The sequence below is a fragment of the Bufo bufo genome, chromosome 8 (genome assembly GCF_905171765.1).
Source record: "Bufo bufo chromosome 8, aBufBuf1.1, whole genome shotgun sequence".
Taxonomy (NCBI): Eukaryota; Metazoa; Chordata; class Amphibia; order Anura; family Bufonidae; genus Bufo; species Bufo bufo.
The window spans coordinates 12,484,748-12,499,497 of record NC_053396.1 but is presented as its reverse complement, the minus strand read 5'-3'; the positions used below and the strand labels follow the sequence as shown (position 1 = coordinate 12,499,497).

General features: G+C 48.0%; 2 protein-coding genes and 3 non-coding genes across 8 annotated transcripts; 1 reads left to right on the top strand and 4 right to left on the bottom strand.

Annotated features, from left to right (window-relative positions):
• Positions 1-23: 23 nt before the first annotated feature.
• On the top strand, positions 24-5,273 carry LOC120977208 (deoxyribonuclease-1-like). 4 transcript variants are annotated; one of them, XM_040405033.1, is made up of 9 exons: positions 24-43; positions 498-1,245; positions 1,471-1,559; positions 1,771-1,857; positions 2,188-2,300; positions 2,394-2,506; positions 2,781-2,938; positions 3,481-3,577; positions 4,990-5,273. In XM_040405033.1, exons 2-9 carry the CDS (start codon positions 1,108-1,110, stop codon positions 5,062-5,064), a joined length of 870 nt encoding a protein of 289 aa, XP_040260967.1. In that variant the 5' UTR covers positions 24-43; positions 498-1,107; the 3' UTR covers positions 5,065-5,273. The 4 variants fall into 4 exon arrangements, with proteins under 4 accessions (XP_040260967.1, XP_040260964.1, XP_040260963.1 ...); XM_040405030.1 differs by lacking the exon at positions 4,990-5,273 and having other exon boundaries at positions 498-1,031; positions 1,101-1,245; positions 3,481-3,772; XM_040405029.1 differs by lacking the exon at positions 4,990-5,273 and having other exon boundaries at positions 895-1,245; positions 3,481-3,772.
• Positions 5,274-5,859: 586 nt separating this feature from the next.
• On the bottom strand, positions 5,860-11,695 carry RPL10 (ribosomal protein L10). Its single transcript, XM_040405324.1, has 7 exons — positions 11,678-11,695; positions 11,544-11,581; positions 10,634-10,692; positions 8,357-8,464; positions 7,572-7,710; positions 6,170-6,332; positions 5,860-6,078 (listed from the first exon to the last, which is right to left on the bottom strand). Exons 2-7 carry the CDS (start codon positions 11,564-11,566, stop codon positions 5,923-5,925), a joined length of 648 nt encoding a protein of 215 aa, XP_040261258.1. The 5' UTR covers positions 11,567-11,581; positions 11,678-11,695; the 3' UTR covers positions 5,860-5,922.
• On the bottom strand, positions 7,406-7,539 carry LOC120978329. The gene has a single exon (XR_005774079.1). It is a non-coding gene; the product is annotated as a small nucleolar RNA SNORA70 (small nucleolar RNA).
• On the bottom strand, positions 7,777-7,910 carry LOC120978328. The gene has a single exon (XR_005774078.1). It is a non-coding gene; the product is annotated as a small nucleolar RNA SNORA70 (small nucleolar RNA).
• LOC120978327 lies at positions 9,593-9,726 on the bottom strand. The gene has a single exon (XR_005774077.1). It is a non-coding gene; the product is annotated as a small nucleolar RNA SNORA70 (small nucleolar RNA).
• Positions 11,696-14,750: the final 3,055 nt, after the last annotated feature.

The following is a 14,750-nucleotide window of genomic DNA, read 5'->3' as shown; positions in this document are numbered from 1 at the left end:
GCTTCATCTAGATTTCTACACTTGGCATCAGATCTGTAATATTGTAAGTTCTGCAGAGACAATAAACCTGTTTTATATACTATTTATGTGCTGTGTCTCGCTACTTTATATCATCGGTCACCCGGGTCACGGTGCGATATTATTATAGCTCCAAGAGGCATTTGGTTCAGTAGACCCCAGTTTTGACCAAACGACATGATATTATTTACTCTGCCTCTTCTTAGAACTCTGTGCGGCACTGTTCCTTTATTACTACTCCTGGAAATAGATGACTAAACCGACCACCATCAAAGTAGCCATTGCCTTTGTCAAATTATTGTGTCTATACCCAGTCTGAAAGATGTCAGAGCTGAGCGGAACGCACCCTCACCCGGTAACACACAGGAATAATAGAGGAACAGAGCAGAGTCTTTAAAACATAAGACGCCCGTTTCATGGGGAATTTACTAAAGCCATCATGTCAGGAGGGGTGACAGGTCCTCACATTTGACTATCAGTTTCAGGGAAAGCTGAGTGACAACCAATATGGCCGTCGTTGGGGTTGACTCCTGATGACACATCGGTCTAATGGGACAATGTTTTATGGGACTGCGGATAATACAGTATGTGGTGAGGTTGTCACAGGACAGGTCCCATGTATGAGTATGTGAGGTCCATTGTCCGCCCGCTGCCCGTGCTGTCCATTCTCTTCTGTTCCAGAGCCAGGTCCCTGCTGACCGAGCACTGACACAGCAGACACATCTTCCCACATTGTGTGTGTGTTATATTAGACTTCATGTCGAGCGCCGCCACATCTCATCTTGCTGGGTCCGATCTCCTGATTTTTTGATATCCTCTCTTTCGTCACCCATTGACCAAGAGTCCTGTGTGGCTTTCACCCTTGATGACCTCCAGGGACTTCTGCTATCACCTCTCTGACCAGAGGACCTCACCGGTTCTGTAGCTGACCCCCTCTTCTCAATGGCCGCTTTTTGATGGACCTTCAGGCCACTTGAGGAACATTCTCCTTAGGATAAGATCATACAGAGCGGGTAAGTGCCATTATGTCTGGGAGCCTTCATATGTTCTGACCTTGGATGATAGCTGCGTTGTATCTTCAGGGACAAGATGAAAACCTACCTGCTGCTCCTCCTCCTCGTGCTGGGCCTACAGGTCTCGGCCACCTTCAAAATCTGCGCTTTTAATATCAAGAGCTTTGGAGAAGCCAAAGCATCCAACAAGAAGATAATGGGAGTGCTAGTGAAGGTGGGCAACCCCAAATATCTTTTTCTTATCTCTCTAGCTTGGCATATGTTGTCCTCGAGGGAAATAAGCCACCGCCAGACGTATCTGGCGTCACCTTACTCCCATTGAGGATACATGCATCTTTGACCGAGCCCAGCGTGCATGTGTATGAGGGGGGGGGGGGGGGGGTCTCAGGAGGAAGATGGACTTTAGTCTCTGAACAACCTCCTCTCTTCCTCGCTCTAGATTCTTTCTCGCTGTGATATTAGTGTCATTCAAGAGGTGAGAGACTCGAAGGGAGAAGCGGTTCCTGCACTTGTGAACGAGCTCAACAGGTAGTGGATGATGAGAGTCATTGTTCCAACGGTCATGTGTCATATAATACCTAGCTAACAATGACATGTTAGCAGTCACATAGTAAATACTACAAGCCAGGAAACCTGATGGGCGACTTATAGGTCCCACATATATATATATATATATATATATCAGGAAGGTAAGGCGATGTGGCGGACGGGTCTCCTGGATAGTTCTCTTCTTTTGTAGACTTGATGGCGTCCATCACTACCAGCACCTGGAGAGTAAAAGACTGGGGAAGAACAGCTACAAGGAGCAGATCGTCTTCATCTACAGGTACAGAAGAGGTAGATGATCGATCGACTGGTCTACGTATCTGCTATATCATGTGTATCATCTATGTCCTATCTAATATTTATCTATCCAACCATCTGTATCACCTGTAATCTCATATCCATCAACTATGTCCTATCTCTAACCATCTATATAACATTCATCCATCTCATATCTATGTAATCTATATCTCAGATCGATCGATCTCATATTATCTAAGTAATATCCGTCTTTCATATTTGTCCATCTCATCTCTCGATCGGTCAGTCTGGTTCTCAGTAGTTATCGGACATATCCATTGTGTGGTGATTGTGACTTTGTGTTACCCTACAGAGCGGACACTGTGAAGGTGCTGGACTGGTATCAGTATGTGGAGGATCATCCCGATCACCCAGAAGCCTTTGCAAGGGAACCCTTTGCTGTCCGCTTCCACTCACCAACCACAGGTTTGGCCCCCTCCGGTCACCATGTTAGTGCCGCCATCCCCGTAGATTATAACACTGCTTTGGGGATTCAACAAAACTTTTACTAATTTGCAGTTATCAAAGACTTTGCCCTGATGTCTCACCACACGTGTCCGAGTAGAGCGGCCAGTGAGATCACGAGGCTCCTACAGGTGATGCTGCAGGTGAAAAGCCGCTGGAAAATTGAGGTGGGTCCAGAAACAAGTGTGAAAGAAAGACCAATGAGGCTCACTTTTCTGATATAACGCTCCAAAGCCCATGCTCAGAAGAAATAAAATTCTAGTTACCTCCAGTTTCCACTAGGGGGAGCTCACTGCATTGAATTGTTACAGATGCTGTTCTATGCACTGAGCTCCCCCTAGTGGTGACTGGAGGTAATTAAAATGTTATCATTGACAGGAAGCATTTCCAGGGCTGCACAGCAGGCCCTGTATCATACCGAGTCTTCTTCTGCTTTATTAGAGTCTTATGCTTCTCGGAGACTTAAATGCTGCATGTGGCTACGTCACAGGTGAGGCATGGCGGAACATTCAGCATCAGAGCAGCGGCACTTTCCACTGGCTGATTGGGGATAAAGATGACACAACAGTGAAGGAGAAGACGCACTGCGCCTATGACCGGTAATTCTAGGATTTGGGTGGGGGCTATTTTCACAGGATCCAGCAAAAAATGCTTCTGTTACTGATAATACAACCATCTGCATCCGTTATGAACAGATCCGGTTGTATTATCTTTAACATGGCCAAGACTGATTCATCATGAACTCCGTTAAAGTCAATGGAGGACAGATCCGTTTTCTATTGCGTCACAGAAAAGGGATCTGTCCCCATTGACTTGCATTGTGGCTCATGACGGATCAGTCTTACTCCGCAATTGCAGGACGGAAAGCAAACTGCAGCATGCTGCTCTCCGGTATGAGAACGGGACGCATTTTGGAGCACTCTGTTCAGTTACGTTTTGTCCCCATTGACAATGAATGGGGACAAAACAGAAGTGTTTTTTTCCGGTATTGAGACCCTATGGCGAATCTCAATACCGGAAAATAGAAACACTAGTTTACTGCTCATTTGCATCGTGGGGATTCTCCTATTCTGGAGGTCCTCTCCCTTGTTAATGATGTAGTCTATCATATTTTCCTTTTCCTTTACTGTGCTTCACCCAGCATTGTGGTCCATGGAGAAGAACTACTTAAAGGGATTGTACCAGCTTCTGCAAAACCATTCAATTTCAAGAAAAAACTTGGCTTGTCTGAAGAGGCGGTAAGACTGGTTTTATTACTGTGGACTCCTCCTAGAACTAATGAATTCACCTTTCCATGGTGCCTAGAGGAGCCACCACATGGTCAGATATCGTGCCAGGAGTTAGGCTCGAGTACATTCAGCTTCAGATGACAGAGCCAAAGTCGATTTTTTAAACCATTATAAATGTTTCCCTACAGCTTTAAAATGTACGGCGCAGCGTTGTCTCAGCTGAAGCTGCACAAGGCTTTGGTATTCCTATCTTATTGGTACCTCTGTACTGAATCAGATTTTGGATTCCTATTTTAAAACGTTTTTAATTAAGCAGATAGGGATACCAAAGTCTCAAACAACTCTGGCCGAGAAAGTTTTCCTATACATTTTAATGCATGTATGGAAACGGCATTACAAACTAAGGTTAACAAATCTACTTTGGATCTATGATCCGAAGAGTCGCTTACGCCTACCAGGAGTGGATTGAAGAGTGGAGTTGTATCTGCCCTTAGTACCTTTTCTCCTGTTATGATCTACAACTGACTTTAGCTTCAAAGCCTTAACACGTGGCAGCACCTTTAAGATGTGACAGAGCGGAGAGCGTACACTCATCTGAACCGCGATACCATACATTACATCTCTGGCTCCCCGCAGCTTCCCCTGGATACTGAAAGGCATTCTCTCCTGCAAGAGACCTGCTCACACGTGGTAGATTTAGTGCAAAACTGCATGCAGAGCCTTAGGACACCTCCACTGGGGAGTATGAACTAGGTTTTCATGTGGGAGGATCTTTATTTTACAATGCTGACCTGATGGCTGATACATATCTACACGCTGCTGTACAGAGACTGATCTGCTGCAGGTCCACAGGGTGAATCCATCACTGTCCTGAATGTAGCCCCACCATATAACACCCACAATAAGGTATCTTAGGGTACTTTCACACTAGCATTATTCTTTTCCGGCACTGAGTTCCGTCCTAGGGGCTCAATACCGGAAAAGAACTGATCAGGCATATCCCCATGCATTGTGAATGGAGAGTGATCCGTTCAGGATGTCTTCAGTTCAGTCTTTTTGACTGATCGGGACAGAGATAATACTGCAGCATGCTACGGTTTTATCTCCGGCCCAAAAAAAACAAAAACTGAACACTTGCCGGATCAGTCCTTCTGGTCTGCGCATGCACAGACCGAATTTTAATTTTTTTAAATAAATGCTGGAATCGTTTTTGCAGATGTCACCGGAAAGACAGATCCGTCATTTCAATGCATTTGTAAAATGGATAGGGATCCTGATCAGTCTCACAAATGCCACCAGTTGGCATACGTTTTGCCGGCGACTGAACCGCTTGCCGGATCACTCTGCCGCAAGTGTGAAAGTACCTTAAGATTGCGCTTCTTCTCCAGGCATCTTCCCTTTTAACCCACTTCCCTTTTCAGGCTCTGGAGGTGAGCGACCATTTTCCTGTGGAAGTGAATCTCCGGCCGGATCCACGAATGGACAGAGAACTGTGATCAATATTTCAATACTTTTTTTACTGTGAATCTAATAAAGTTTCATCGATCGGAAGCTGAAAGGTCTCTGGCCGTTGGCTCAGGTTCTCTGTATTGTGAAGCATTTATCTTACCGTTCAGTGTCTTAGAGCTGCGGTGCCCCCCATCTGTGCCAGAGTCAACTGCAGATCTATTAACCTAAGCTGTACAGGGTTTACGTGGCACCAGCCTGCAGTGCAAGTCACACTATTCCTGGACTTTATCATTAGGTTGCTGTCCAGATCTACATGTGAGATCCAGCGCTGCAATGCAAAGGGTGAAGTCTGCAGAAACCATTGACCTGATGCAGATTTCAAAATCTCCATGGAAATAAAAATCTGCAAAGTGTACATGAGACTTGGCCCATCTGACTTTTCTGGTGCTGCATTACTGTGGAAAAACCACAATGTGCATGAATTTACCCCAAGTTTCACCACTTGGAGTATCTGGAGAGAATTGGATGTGGAGGGCCCTTGGTAACTGCCCTGGCATCACCTAGGTTCACCCTTTGCACGATCCATAGTCTAGAGCAGGGATCAGAAACCTTCAGCACCCCTGCTGCTGTGAAACTACAACTCCCAGCATGCACACTTACTCTCTTCTTTCAACTTCCAAAGTAGTGAAGAAAATTATGGGAGTTGTAGTTTCAGAACAGCTGGAGTGCCGGAGGTTGCCGATCCCTGGTCTAGAGGCCGGTACCAGTGACTAGCATTGCCATTGACCCCATCACCTCTGAATCCGCAGACCAGCTAGGAGATTATCGGACCACCAGTTTGTTAACTGTACTTAGAACTTTATTGATACAAGATCTCAATAGAACCAGTTAAAAGTGCAGCCCCCTTACTCAGTATGCACTGCCCTCCATCTATCCAGGGGACCCCGGTTAGGGATGTACTTCACACCACAGCCATCGGGAATGAGACGCTTCTCAGTGACCATGGCCTCAAAGTCTTCTGCATTGAACTTGGTAAATCCCCACTTCTTGGAAATGTGGATCTGAGGAGGGAAAATTTAAAGGATCAGACAAGTGTACGGTAGAGGACTGAGCGCTTGTCTACAGGGCGAGTGATGGCTACTGCTGCTTTACCTTCTGACGTCCAGGGAACTTGAACTTGGCTCTGCGCAGCGCTTCTACCACATGTTCCTTGTTTGAAGCCTTGGTGCGGATGGACATGATCACCTGCCCAATGTGGACTCTGGCAACCGTGCCCTGAGGTTTCCCGAAGGCACCACGCATACCAGTCTGGAGCCTGTGAGAAAACAGCGGTCATTAGAGTAGGGTTGTTTCAGGTATCGAAATATCAATACTTTTGTCCCAGTATCGGTACCGGGATTTGCCTTTTATCGATACTAGGCTGCGCAGCCCAGTATCAGAGAACATGGAGCAAGCTGCTGTCAGCACGCCCCATGTTCCCTCAGCATCACAGGGAAGGAGTCACTCCCTCCCCCTGTGCTGCCACCAATGAGGAGAGAGGGGCAGGCGCACTGCACCACCAATGAGGAGAGAGGGGCGGGTGCACTGCACCACCAATGAAAATTAACATCTAATACAGACACAGGAGGCTGGTGCGGTGGCAGAATCGCATAACCGGCACCTGACCTCTAACAGGTAGCTGCAAACCACAGCAGTTAACCCCTCAGGTGCCGCACCCACCTCCTGTATCTGTATTAGACGTTAATCATTGGTGACAGTGCACCCAACAGTATTAAAAACATTGGTGGTGCAGTGCGCCCCCACCCCCTCCAGTATTAATCATTGATGGCAGTGGCCACAGGGTCCCCCCCCCATTGGAGCTCCAGCTGTGTAATCCTGGGACTCCAATCAGTTACCATGGCAGCCAGGACGCTACTGAAGCCCTCCATGGTGATCTCCCTGCTGCTGTGTGCACTATGCAGAGCAGCAGGGAGAGTGTGAGGTCCTATTCACCATCATAGATCTCTATCAGGGTGAATAGGACAAGGGATGAAAAAATCCCAGGTTCTAGCCCCTAAGGGGGGAAATCGTTATTAAATAAAAAGTAAAAAAAAAATTAAGTATAAATCACCCTTTTTCCCAACTTTACATATAAAATACATAAACACTGCCACATCCAAAATAAAATATATATAAAAATATCCTATGTGGTTAACGCTGTCACCTTGTCCCCCCAAAAATAGGATAGGACTGTTAGATTATGGGCCGGACGTTCCATAAAATGCAGAATGCACGCAGATTTTTTTGGCGCGGTATTGAGTATCGCAATACTTTATGGTATCGAAACAGAATCAAAATTTTGGTATTGCAACAAGCCTACATTAGATACCACACAGCATGGCACAGGGCTATTGTCTCCGAGGCCCCTTAGAGCACCGTGCATGGAGAGCAGCGGGCGTACACAGCCAGGGAAGTCGCTGTATGCAGCCATTGCACACCACCCTCTGATGGCAGCAGAGGCTGGTCGGCTTAATTAACTGCAAGCTCACGTTATACAGAGCGAACTATCCATTACCTATCAGCTCCGGCACAGGATAACATCTTGTTGATGCGGATGACGTGGAATGGGTGGAGGCGCACTCGGATGTGGAAACCGTCCTTGCCACAGCTCTTCACCATGTACTTGTTGGCGCAGATACGGGCAGCCTCCAGAGCTAAGGAGAGAACCTTTATGTTATTTCAGGCAGAGCCCTACTCGAGCACACAGCTCGGATCATTCATGGTGTCTCCAAGGTCCCTTAGAGCACTTTGTACGAGAGACGAAGCACATACACAACCCAGGAGGTTACTGTATGCAGCCATTGCACACCAACTTGAGATGACAGCAAAAGCTGGTCGGCTTAATAAGCTGCAAATGTCAGGAACAGGACGGTGCAATGAAATAAACCAGTCATAGAAGAGCTGGGCAACCATAGACATCCCCCTTAGGCCTATTGCATACGACTGTAGGTGTCCAGTACTGCGGACGGCATATGCAGATCTGCAATACACGGCGCCGTTCTGTGGGCATTCTGCATCACGGATGCGGACCCATTCACTTCAATGGGTCTGCAAATCCGGAATGGTACGGAACGGAACCCTACGGAAGCACTACAGAATGCTTCCGTGGGGGTTTCGTCCCGTACTTCCATTCCGCAAAAAGATAAAACATGTCCTATCTTTTTGCAGAACGATCGGGTTCACTTTAATGGGTCCGCGATCCGCAGCACAGCCAAGGGGCGCACACGTTCGTGTGCAAGAGGTCTTAAAGGAACATTACAACCAAATACACCAAGATTTCAGTCAGACGTGCCCACGTACCTTCTGATGAGAGCTGCTCGTACTCATCGGAGACCATGTGACCACATAGTGGGAACTCGTCCACCTTGGCCTTCTTACGACCCAAGTCGAAGATCCTGATTTTAGCATCTAGGAGAGATGAGATGTTAAGCAAATTGTAAGAATATTGATGGTCCCGCCTAAGGGCACATGCACACAACATAGGACACATCCCATTCTTGTCCGTTTTACAGAGAGCAGGACGTTCCACAAAATGTGGAATGCACGTGGCCGGTTTGTTTTGTGGACCTGTGATTTCTGGACCACAAAAACTGCTACGGCTGTGTGCATGGGCCCCTAAACAGCGAGAGACTGACTTATAATGGAGGACATCATGGTTTGCTAAGACTACTTTCACACTCGCGTTTGGTGCGGATCAGTCATGGATTGCCCCTCAGGGCAGCGCTAGTCTTCCTAGCAAGGGCAGCGTCCGCTCTGAGCCCCACGGTGAAACTGATGCTATATTATACCTTGTGCGGGACACGCTGCCCCCTTCCTTAAACCTGCTAACAGTCACATTAAAATTGAAAAAAAACCTCCCAAAAATGTCACTTTTATTGTAGATTTTTTTTTTATGTGTCTTGTTGGCACTACCGCATTTTTAACCCCTTAGTGACAATTAATTTTAGCCTTAAGGACCATTAACATTTTTCAAGCTATTTTTTTTCTTAGAATTTTTTTCTTTTGCAGGATTAGTTGTAGATTTTTTAGGAACCATTTTGGGTTATATATAGTGTAGTACCTCCTTTTACATTTAGGGGGAAAGAAAAAAAACTTTTTTTTATTTTTGGTTGAATTTATTTAAGGTGTTCTGTGGTAAAAATAACTAATTATGTGGGTCAGTATAATGACAATGCCACATTCTATATTTATTTATTTTTTACCATTTTTCCTTTCCTTCTGCAGCCTGCCAGACTGAAGGGGAAGCTGCTTTAGCTGCTCATATCTCTGGTATGGTTTCTATTGTTTGAAAGCCAACATACCAGAATATCTTCAGTACATGGGAAGATATCACTGTTAGGCCTCATGCACACGAACGTGCGCGCCCCGTGGTCGTGCTGCGGCCCGAAATGCACGAATACCGTCCGTGGGGCAGCGGATCGCTGACCCATTCACTTTAATAGGTCCGCGATCCGGCCGTTCCGCAAAAAGATAGTACGGGAACCTTTATGTTATTTCAGGCAGAGCCCTACTCGAGCACACAGCTCGGATCATTCATGGTGTCTCCAAGGTCCCTTAAAGCACTTTGTACGAGAGACAAAGCACATACACAACCCAGGAGGTTACTGTATGCAGCCATTGCACACCAACTTGAGATGACAGCAAAAGCTGGTCGGCTTAATAAGCTGCAAATGTCCGGAACAGGACGGTGCAATGAAATAAACCAGTCAGAAGTTAATAAACCCTCTGAAGAGATGGGCAACCATAGACATCCCCCTGAAGTACAGGACGAAACCCCACGGAAGCGTTCCGTAGTGCTTCTGCAGGGTTCCGTTCCGTGCTGCCGTCCCACACCATTCCGCATCTCCGGATTTGCAGACCCATTGAAGTGAATGGGTCCGCATCCATGATGCGGAATGGCCACAGAATGGCACCCGTGTATTGCGGATCCGCAAATGCAGTCCGCAATACGGCAACGGGGGGCGCACGTTTGTGTGCAGGAGGCCTTAGAAATCGGGATGCTGTGAATGCAGCTGTAAGAGCAGGTTTTACCCACGATTATTCCCAACTCGATTTCTAACAGTAATATCTCCCGTTTTATCTTGGACTAATGCTGGTTTGGTCTTGTATGAAAGCCTGCAATGCCAGCTTCCAAACAGGACCAGTCCCTTGCTTTAAGCTCCTACCATCAGCAGCTAAGGCAGCCCTCCTCCAGCTCAGGCAGAACAGTTAGGTGGTTAAAGGGGTTCTCTAATTTTCAGATACCGATGTCCTATCCTATCAGGATCAGTGTAGGTGCGATTCACAGCACTCCTATTAGCCGTTTGAAGGAGCCGTAGCGCTCGTGTGACCACCACGTCCTCTTCAATGGTCACCTGCAGGCGGTCATCGCGGAGGTGGCGCAGGGCAATTACAGCTCTCAGAAAGCTGGATACTCTCTAAGTGGATAAAGATTTTTTTTTTTTTACAAAAAGCACTCCACCAGGGGCCAGCTGCTGTAAAAACTACAACTCCCACCATGCTCCCTTAGTAAGCAGGACTCTGGGAGTTGTAGTTTCAGAGCAGCCGATCCCCGCTCTAGGCGCTCCGTCCACTCACCTGGGACTCCTCTACAGAAGCGGGACTTGGGGTAGGGCTTGTTTTTGCAGTATCTGTAACTGAACACAGAAGGTCCTGGTTATTCACAGCCTGGATTATGCGGCTTCATCTCGATGACTAACTCCCGACACCCATTCTGATGACTAACTCCATCCTTGCTGACAGGCTCCACACCCCCCCCCCACCGACATTAAAGGCCGTCACCTGGGCCTATAGAGAACTCCAGGGTCCGCTTATTCCCTAGGGTGCATTCACACTAGCTGCAAAAAATACGGATGACGTCCGCGATGCAGCGTTTTGCAAAACTGTCGCAACACTGTCCATTCTTGTCCGCAAAATGGACACGTCTGCAGCGCCAGAGCAAAAGTACGGACGTGTCAACGGAGCCTTAAAGGGGAAGGAAACTACAAATAGAAAAATCGCTTTGAACGTCCGTTCTCCTCCAGCGCTACCATTCTGATCTCCATTGGTCCTGCACATCACTGCCACAATCACGGAGGCCGCCACACGGCTCTGGTCAGGTTTTATCGCCTGAGAGCCCCTTTAAAGACCGTGACCACCTCAGATCCTAGGCTTTATGGGGTGACCACCCTAGATTCTGTGGGTACCTCCTCCAGGCAGTTATGCGAGCCCCCCCCCCGTATAGAGCCCATCTATATGAAAGATTAACCGGTGGCTCTCCGACTAATGCCAAACTACAACTCCCAGCATACCCCCATGGCTTGCTAGGAGTTGTAGTTTTGCAAAAAGCTGGAGAGCCCCGGCGATAGGTCAATGAGCTATAGCACAACCCTGGATGACAGATTACATGGACACCCCCCAGCAGGGCCTCATCCCTCCCAGACAGGCCCACGCGTGTCCAGGCCTCAGCCCGGCACATGGCAGCGGCCCTAACCCAGACATGACTTACCAACGGGCGGGTCTGCGGCCCATGGTGGCGGCTAGTACCTAGAGGAGACAAAGAAAAGCAGTGAGAGGACTGAACGGGAACACCGGGGCACCGGGCGGACGGGCGCGACACGCAGCAGCCGCCATCTCGCTCACCTCGCCGAAGCCAAAGAGGAAGCCGGTGCGCCTGCGCACTCACTTATATATCCGCCCCGCCCACCCCACCCCCCACGTGACGCGCGCATCGCTCCTGAGAGAATGGACTAAAGAGAACGTCTGCGCTGTAGTGACCTGTGTAGCGTGGCGGCCATCTTACCGGAGACCAAGCCTCATTGATGAGCCATGTGAGGTCTACAGGAAAATGTCACCTGAGAAAGGGACCCTCATACACGGCAGCTCTGTAAATGATTCTGTCATCATGAAGTGGCATGTTTTGTTTGCAGTGTTTTGTGTAAGTTTAGGGCTGTGTGGTGATTTTGGTTTAATTTGTAATATTGAAGTGCAATGTCGGTTGCGTTGCAAAGCAGTAGTCGCAAACAATCCGATTGGAAAATTGGACTTTAGGTCGCAAGTCACGCGTGTGGAAGTTATGCGCGACACGAGCAAAAACGCGACGCTGCAATAGTTGCTGAGAGTTGCAGACAAATTGATGCGTTTTCTGGTTGTGCGGATTGTGTATGACCGGTATAATGGATATACAGGATTTCATGGCTGACAAAATGTCTCCATTGTGAGCGCGGCTCAGATCCAGGGACTGTAATACCAGGCACAGCCCATGGCACAAGTGGCGCTGTTTCTGGAAACAAAAATAGCCTTTTTTTAAAATCCCTTTAAGTAATTCCGCCATTTTCAGTGTTTCATACCTTAAATTTAGATGCACTAGTATTTAAGTGCCCATGTATTCGGTCTAGAATGCCCACAGAGCGCCACATAACAGAGCCACAGTGCCCATGTAATATATTTGAATGCCCAGAGAGTGGCCCTATGATAGAGCCACAGTGCCCATGTATTAGATTCAGAATGCCCAGAGAGTGGTCCTATGATAGAGCCATAGTGCCCATGTATTAGATTCAGAATGCCCAGAGAGTGGCCCTATGACAGAACTGAAGTGGCCATGTATTCGATGTAGAGTGCCCCGGCCATGACAGAGCCGTAGTGTCCAAGTATTAGATTTAGAATGCTCACAGAGTGGCCCCATGAGAGACCCATAGTGCCCATGGATTAGATCTAGAGTGCCCTTATAACAAAGCTAGAGTGCTCGCAAATTTGAGGTAAATTGTCCATATATCAGAATGCCCACATAACATTATGTAAGAGTGACCATGTAAAACAGAGCAAGAGAGCTTAACAGAAGAGTGCCCAACAGCAGAGTGCTCGATAGAAGAGTGCCCAACATCAGAGTGCTTGATAGAAGAGTGCCCAACATCAGAGTGCTCGATAGAAGAATGCCCAACATCAGAGTGCCCGACAGAAGAGTGCCCAACATCAGAGTGCTCGATAGAAGAGTGCCCAACATCAGAGTGCCCGACAGAAGAGTGCCCAACATCAGAGTGCTCGATAGAAGAGTGCCCAACATCAGAGTGCTCGATAGAAGAGTGCCCAACATCAGAGTGCTCGATAGAAGAGTGCCCAACATCAGAGTGCTCAATAGAAGAGTGCCCAACATCAGAGTGCTCGATAGAAGAGTGCCCAACAGAAGAGTGCCCAACAGAAGAGTGCTTGATAGAAGGGCGCTAGATTGCAGAGTGCCTGACAGAAGAGTGCTCAATAGAAGAGCGCCCGACAGAAGAGTGCCCGACAGCAGAGTGCCTGATAAAAGAGTGCCCAACAGAAGAGTGCTTGATAGAAGGGCGCTAGATTGCAGAGTGCCTGACAGAAGAGTGCTCAATAGAAGAGCGCCCGACAGAAGAGTGCTCAATAGAAGAGCGCCCGACAGAAGAGTGCCCGACAGCAGAGTGCCTGATAAAAGAGTGCCCAACAGAAGAGTGCCTCATTAATATTGTCAGTTGGAGTGCTTCCATTAACCCCTAGACGACCGCCGCCATACATGTATGGCAGAAGTCGCCACTTTAAATACAGTGCCTGCTTATGGGGGCCATAGCTGCCAGATTTTTGCTGTTTTAAACAGCAGAGACACGGGGCTAATGTCTGCACTCAGCAATAACACTGATCACAGAAATTTAACCCGTCAGTTGCTGTGGTCAAATGTGACCTTGGTATCTGAGCACTGAAAACCCAGAAGCGCACTCTTCCGGGCCTGGAAGAGCTCCTCGTGCGGTGATCTGGGCATGCCGCTCCTTTGCTCTGATGCGCTGAGTTTCTATGAAGAAACCCAGTGTGTCAGAGCTGTAGTTCATATGGAGGCCTGCAGGTGGCAGGGCTGCATAGGGCAAATGGAGCTTATAATGCAGCGCTAATGGTTTGTTATATGTACTGCACATTCAGTTGTTCCAGCATGAGCCAGGCAAGGCCAGAGTTAACAATCCTGGCCCAGCCCTTTCTGGAGCTCAGGATGTGGGCTGGCTCCACCCCCTATTTCCAGAAGGTTCCAATCAGAGTAGCTGTAGAGAGGGAGGAAGAAGAAGCAGTCTGCCTGTGCTCCTCTCCCATGTATTCTAGCTCAAAGCCCTGGAGCCTCGGTCACCTCCACGAGTTCCAGGAGTTTCATGCAAGCAAGAACTAAAGGAGAATGATTTGGATAGCTGCAGGAGAGAGAGTAACAACAAGGTAACCCAGCGTAAAATGATCCAGACCCTGCTTCTGCAGAGGGACAACCAGTTAAGACACCCTATGCACCCCAGACTAGTGGACACTACAGCCACAGTTGCCAAATTTTACTTGCTAGCCAAAGATCCACTAACAGAGACTTTAGCCAGAGAAGGAGTAACTAGAGGGCCCTTGCTGCAACCCACTGCTTAGCACATGCTTGGACATCTTGGAGGAACTGGCACTGTGTACAGATAACTGCTGAATGTACTACAACTCTTATTGTGAGCAGTAAAGAGAGACTTTTGTTACTGATTTTTTACAGATGGCCTATCCTCAGGATAGGTGATCAGTATGTGATCGGTGGGGGTCCGACACCTGGGACCCCTACCGATCAGCTGTTCAAGACAGCGGCACTCCTGAGAGTGCCATGGCCTTCCGTCTGCTTTTCCTAGGCCAGTGACGTCACGTTCATCGTTCACGTGGCCTAGGAGCACTGCTGCCTTCTCAACACAGCTGATTG

Coding starts and splice junctions, on each gene's coding strand:
- LOC120977208 (XM_040405029.1), top strand. CDS start 1,108: ATGAAAACCTACCTGCTGCTCCTCCTCCTCGTGCTGGGCCTACAGGTC. Junction 1,858..2,187: donor CAGATCGTCTTCATCTACAG/GTACAGAAGAGG, acceptor GTTACCCTACAG/AGCGGACACTGTGAAGGTGC. Junction 2,301..2,393: donor CTTCCACTCACCAACCACAG/GTTTGGCCCCCT, acceptor ACTAATTTGCAG/TTATCAAAGACTTTGCCCTG.
- RPL10 (XM_040405324.1), bottom strand. CDS start 11,566: ATGGGCCGCAGACCCGCCCGTTG. Junction 8,465..10,633: donor CTTCTGTAGAGGAGTCCCAG/GTGAGTGGACGG, acceptor CATCTCTCCTAG/ATGCTAAAATCAGGATCTTC. Junction 6,079..6,169: donor AGTTCCCTGGACGTCAGAAG/GTAAAGCAGCAG, acceptor TTCCCTCCTCAG/ATCCACATTTCCAAGAAGTG.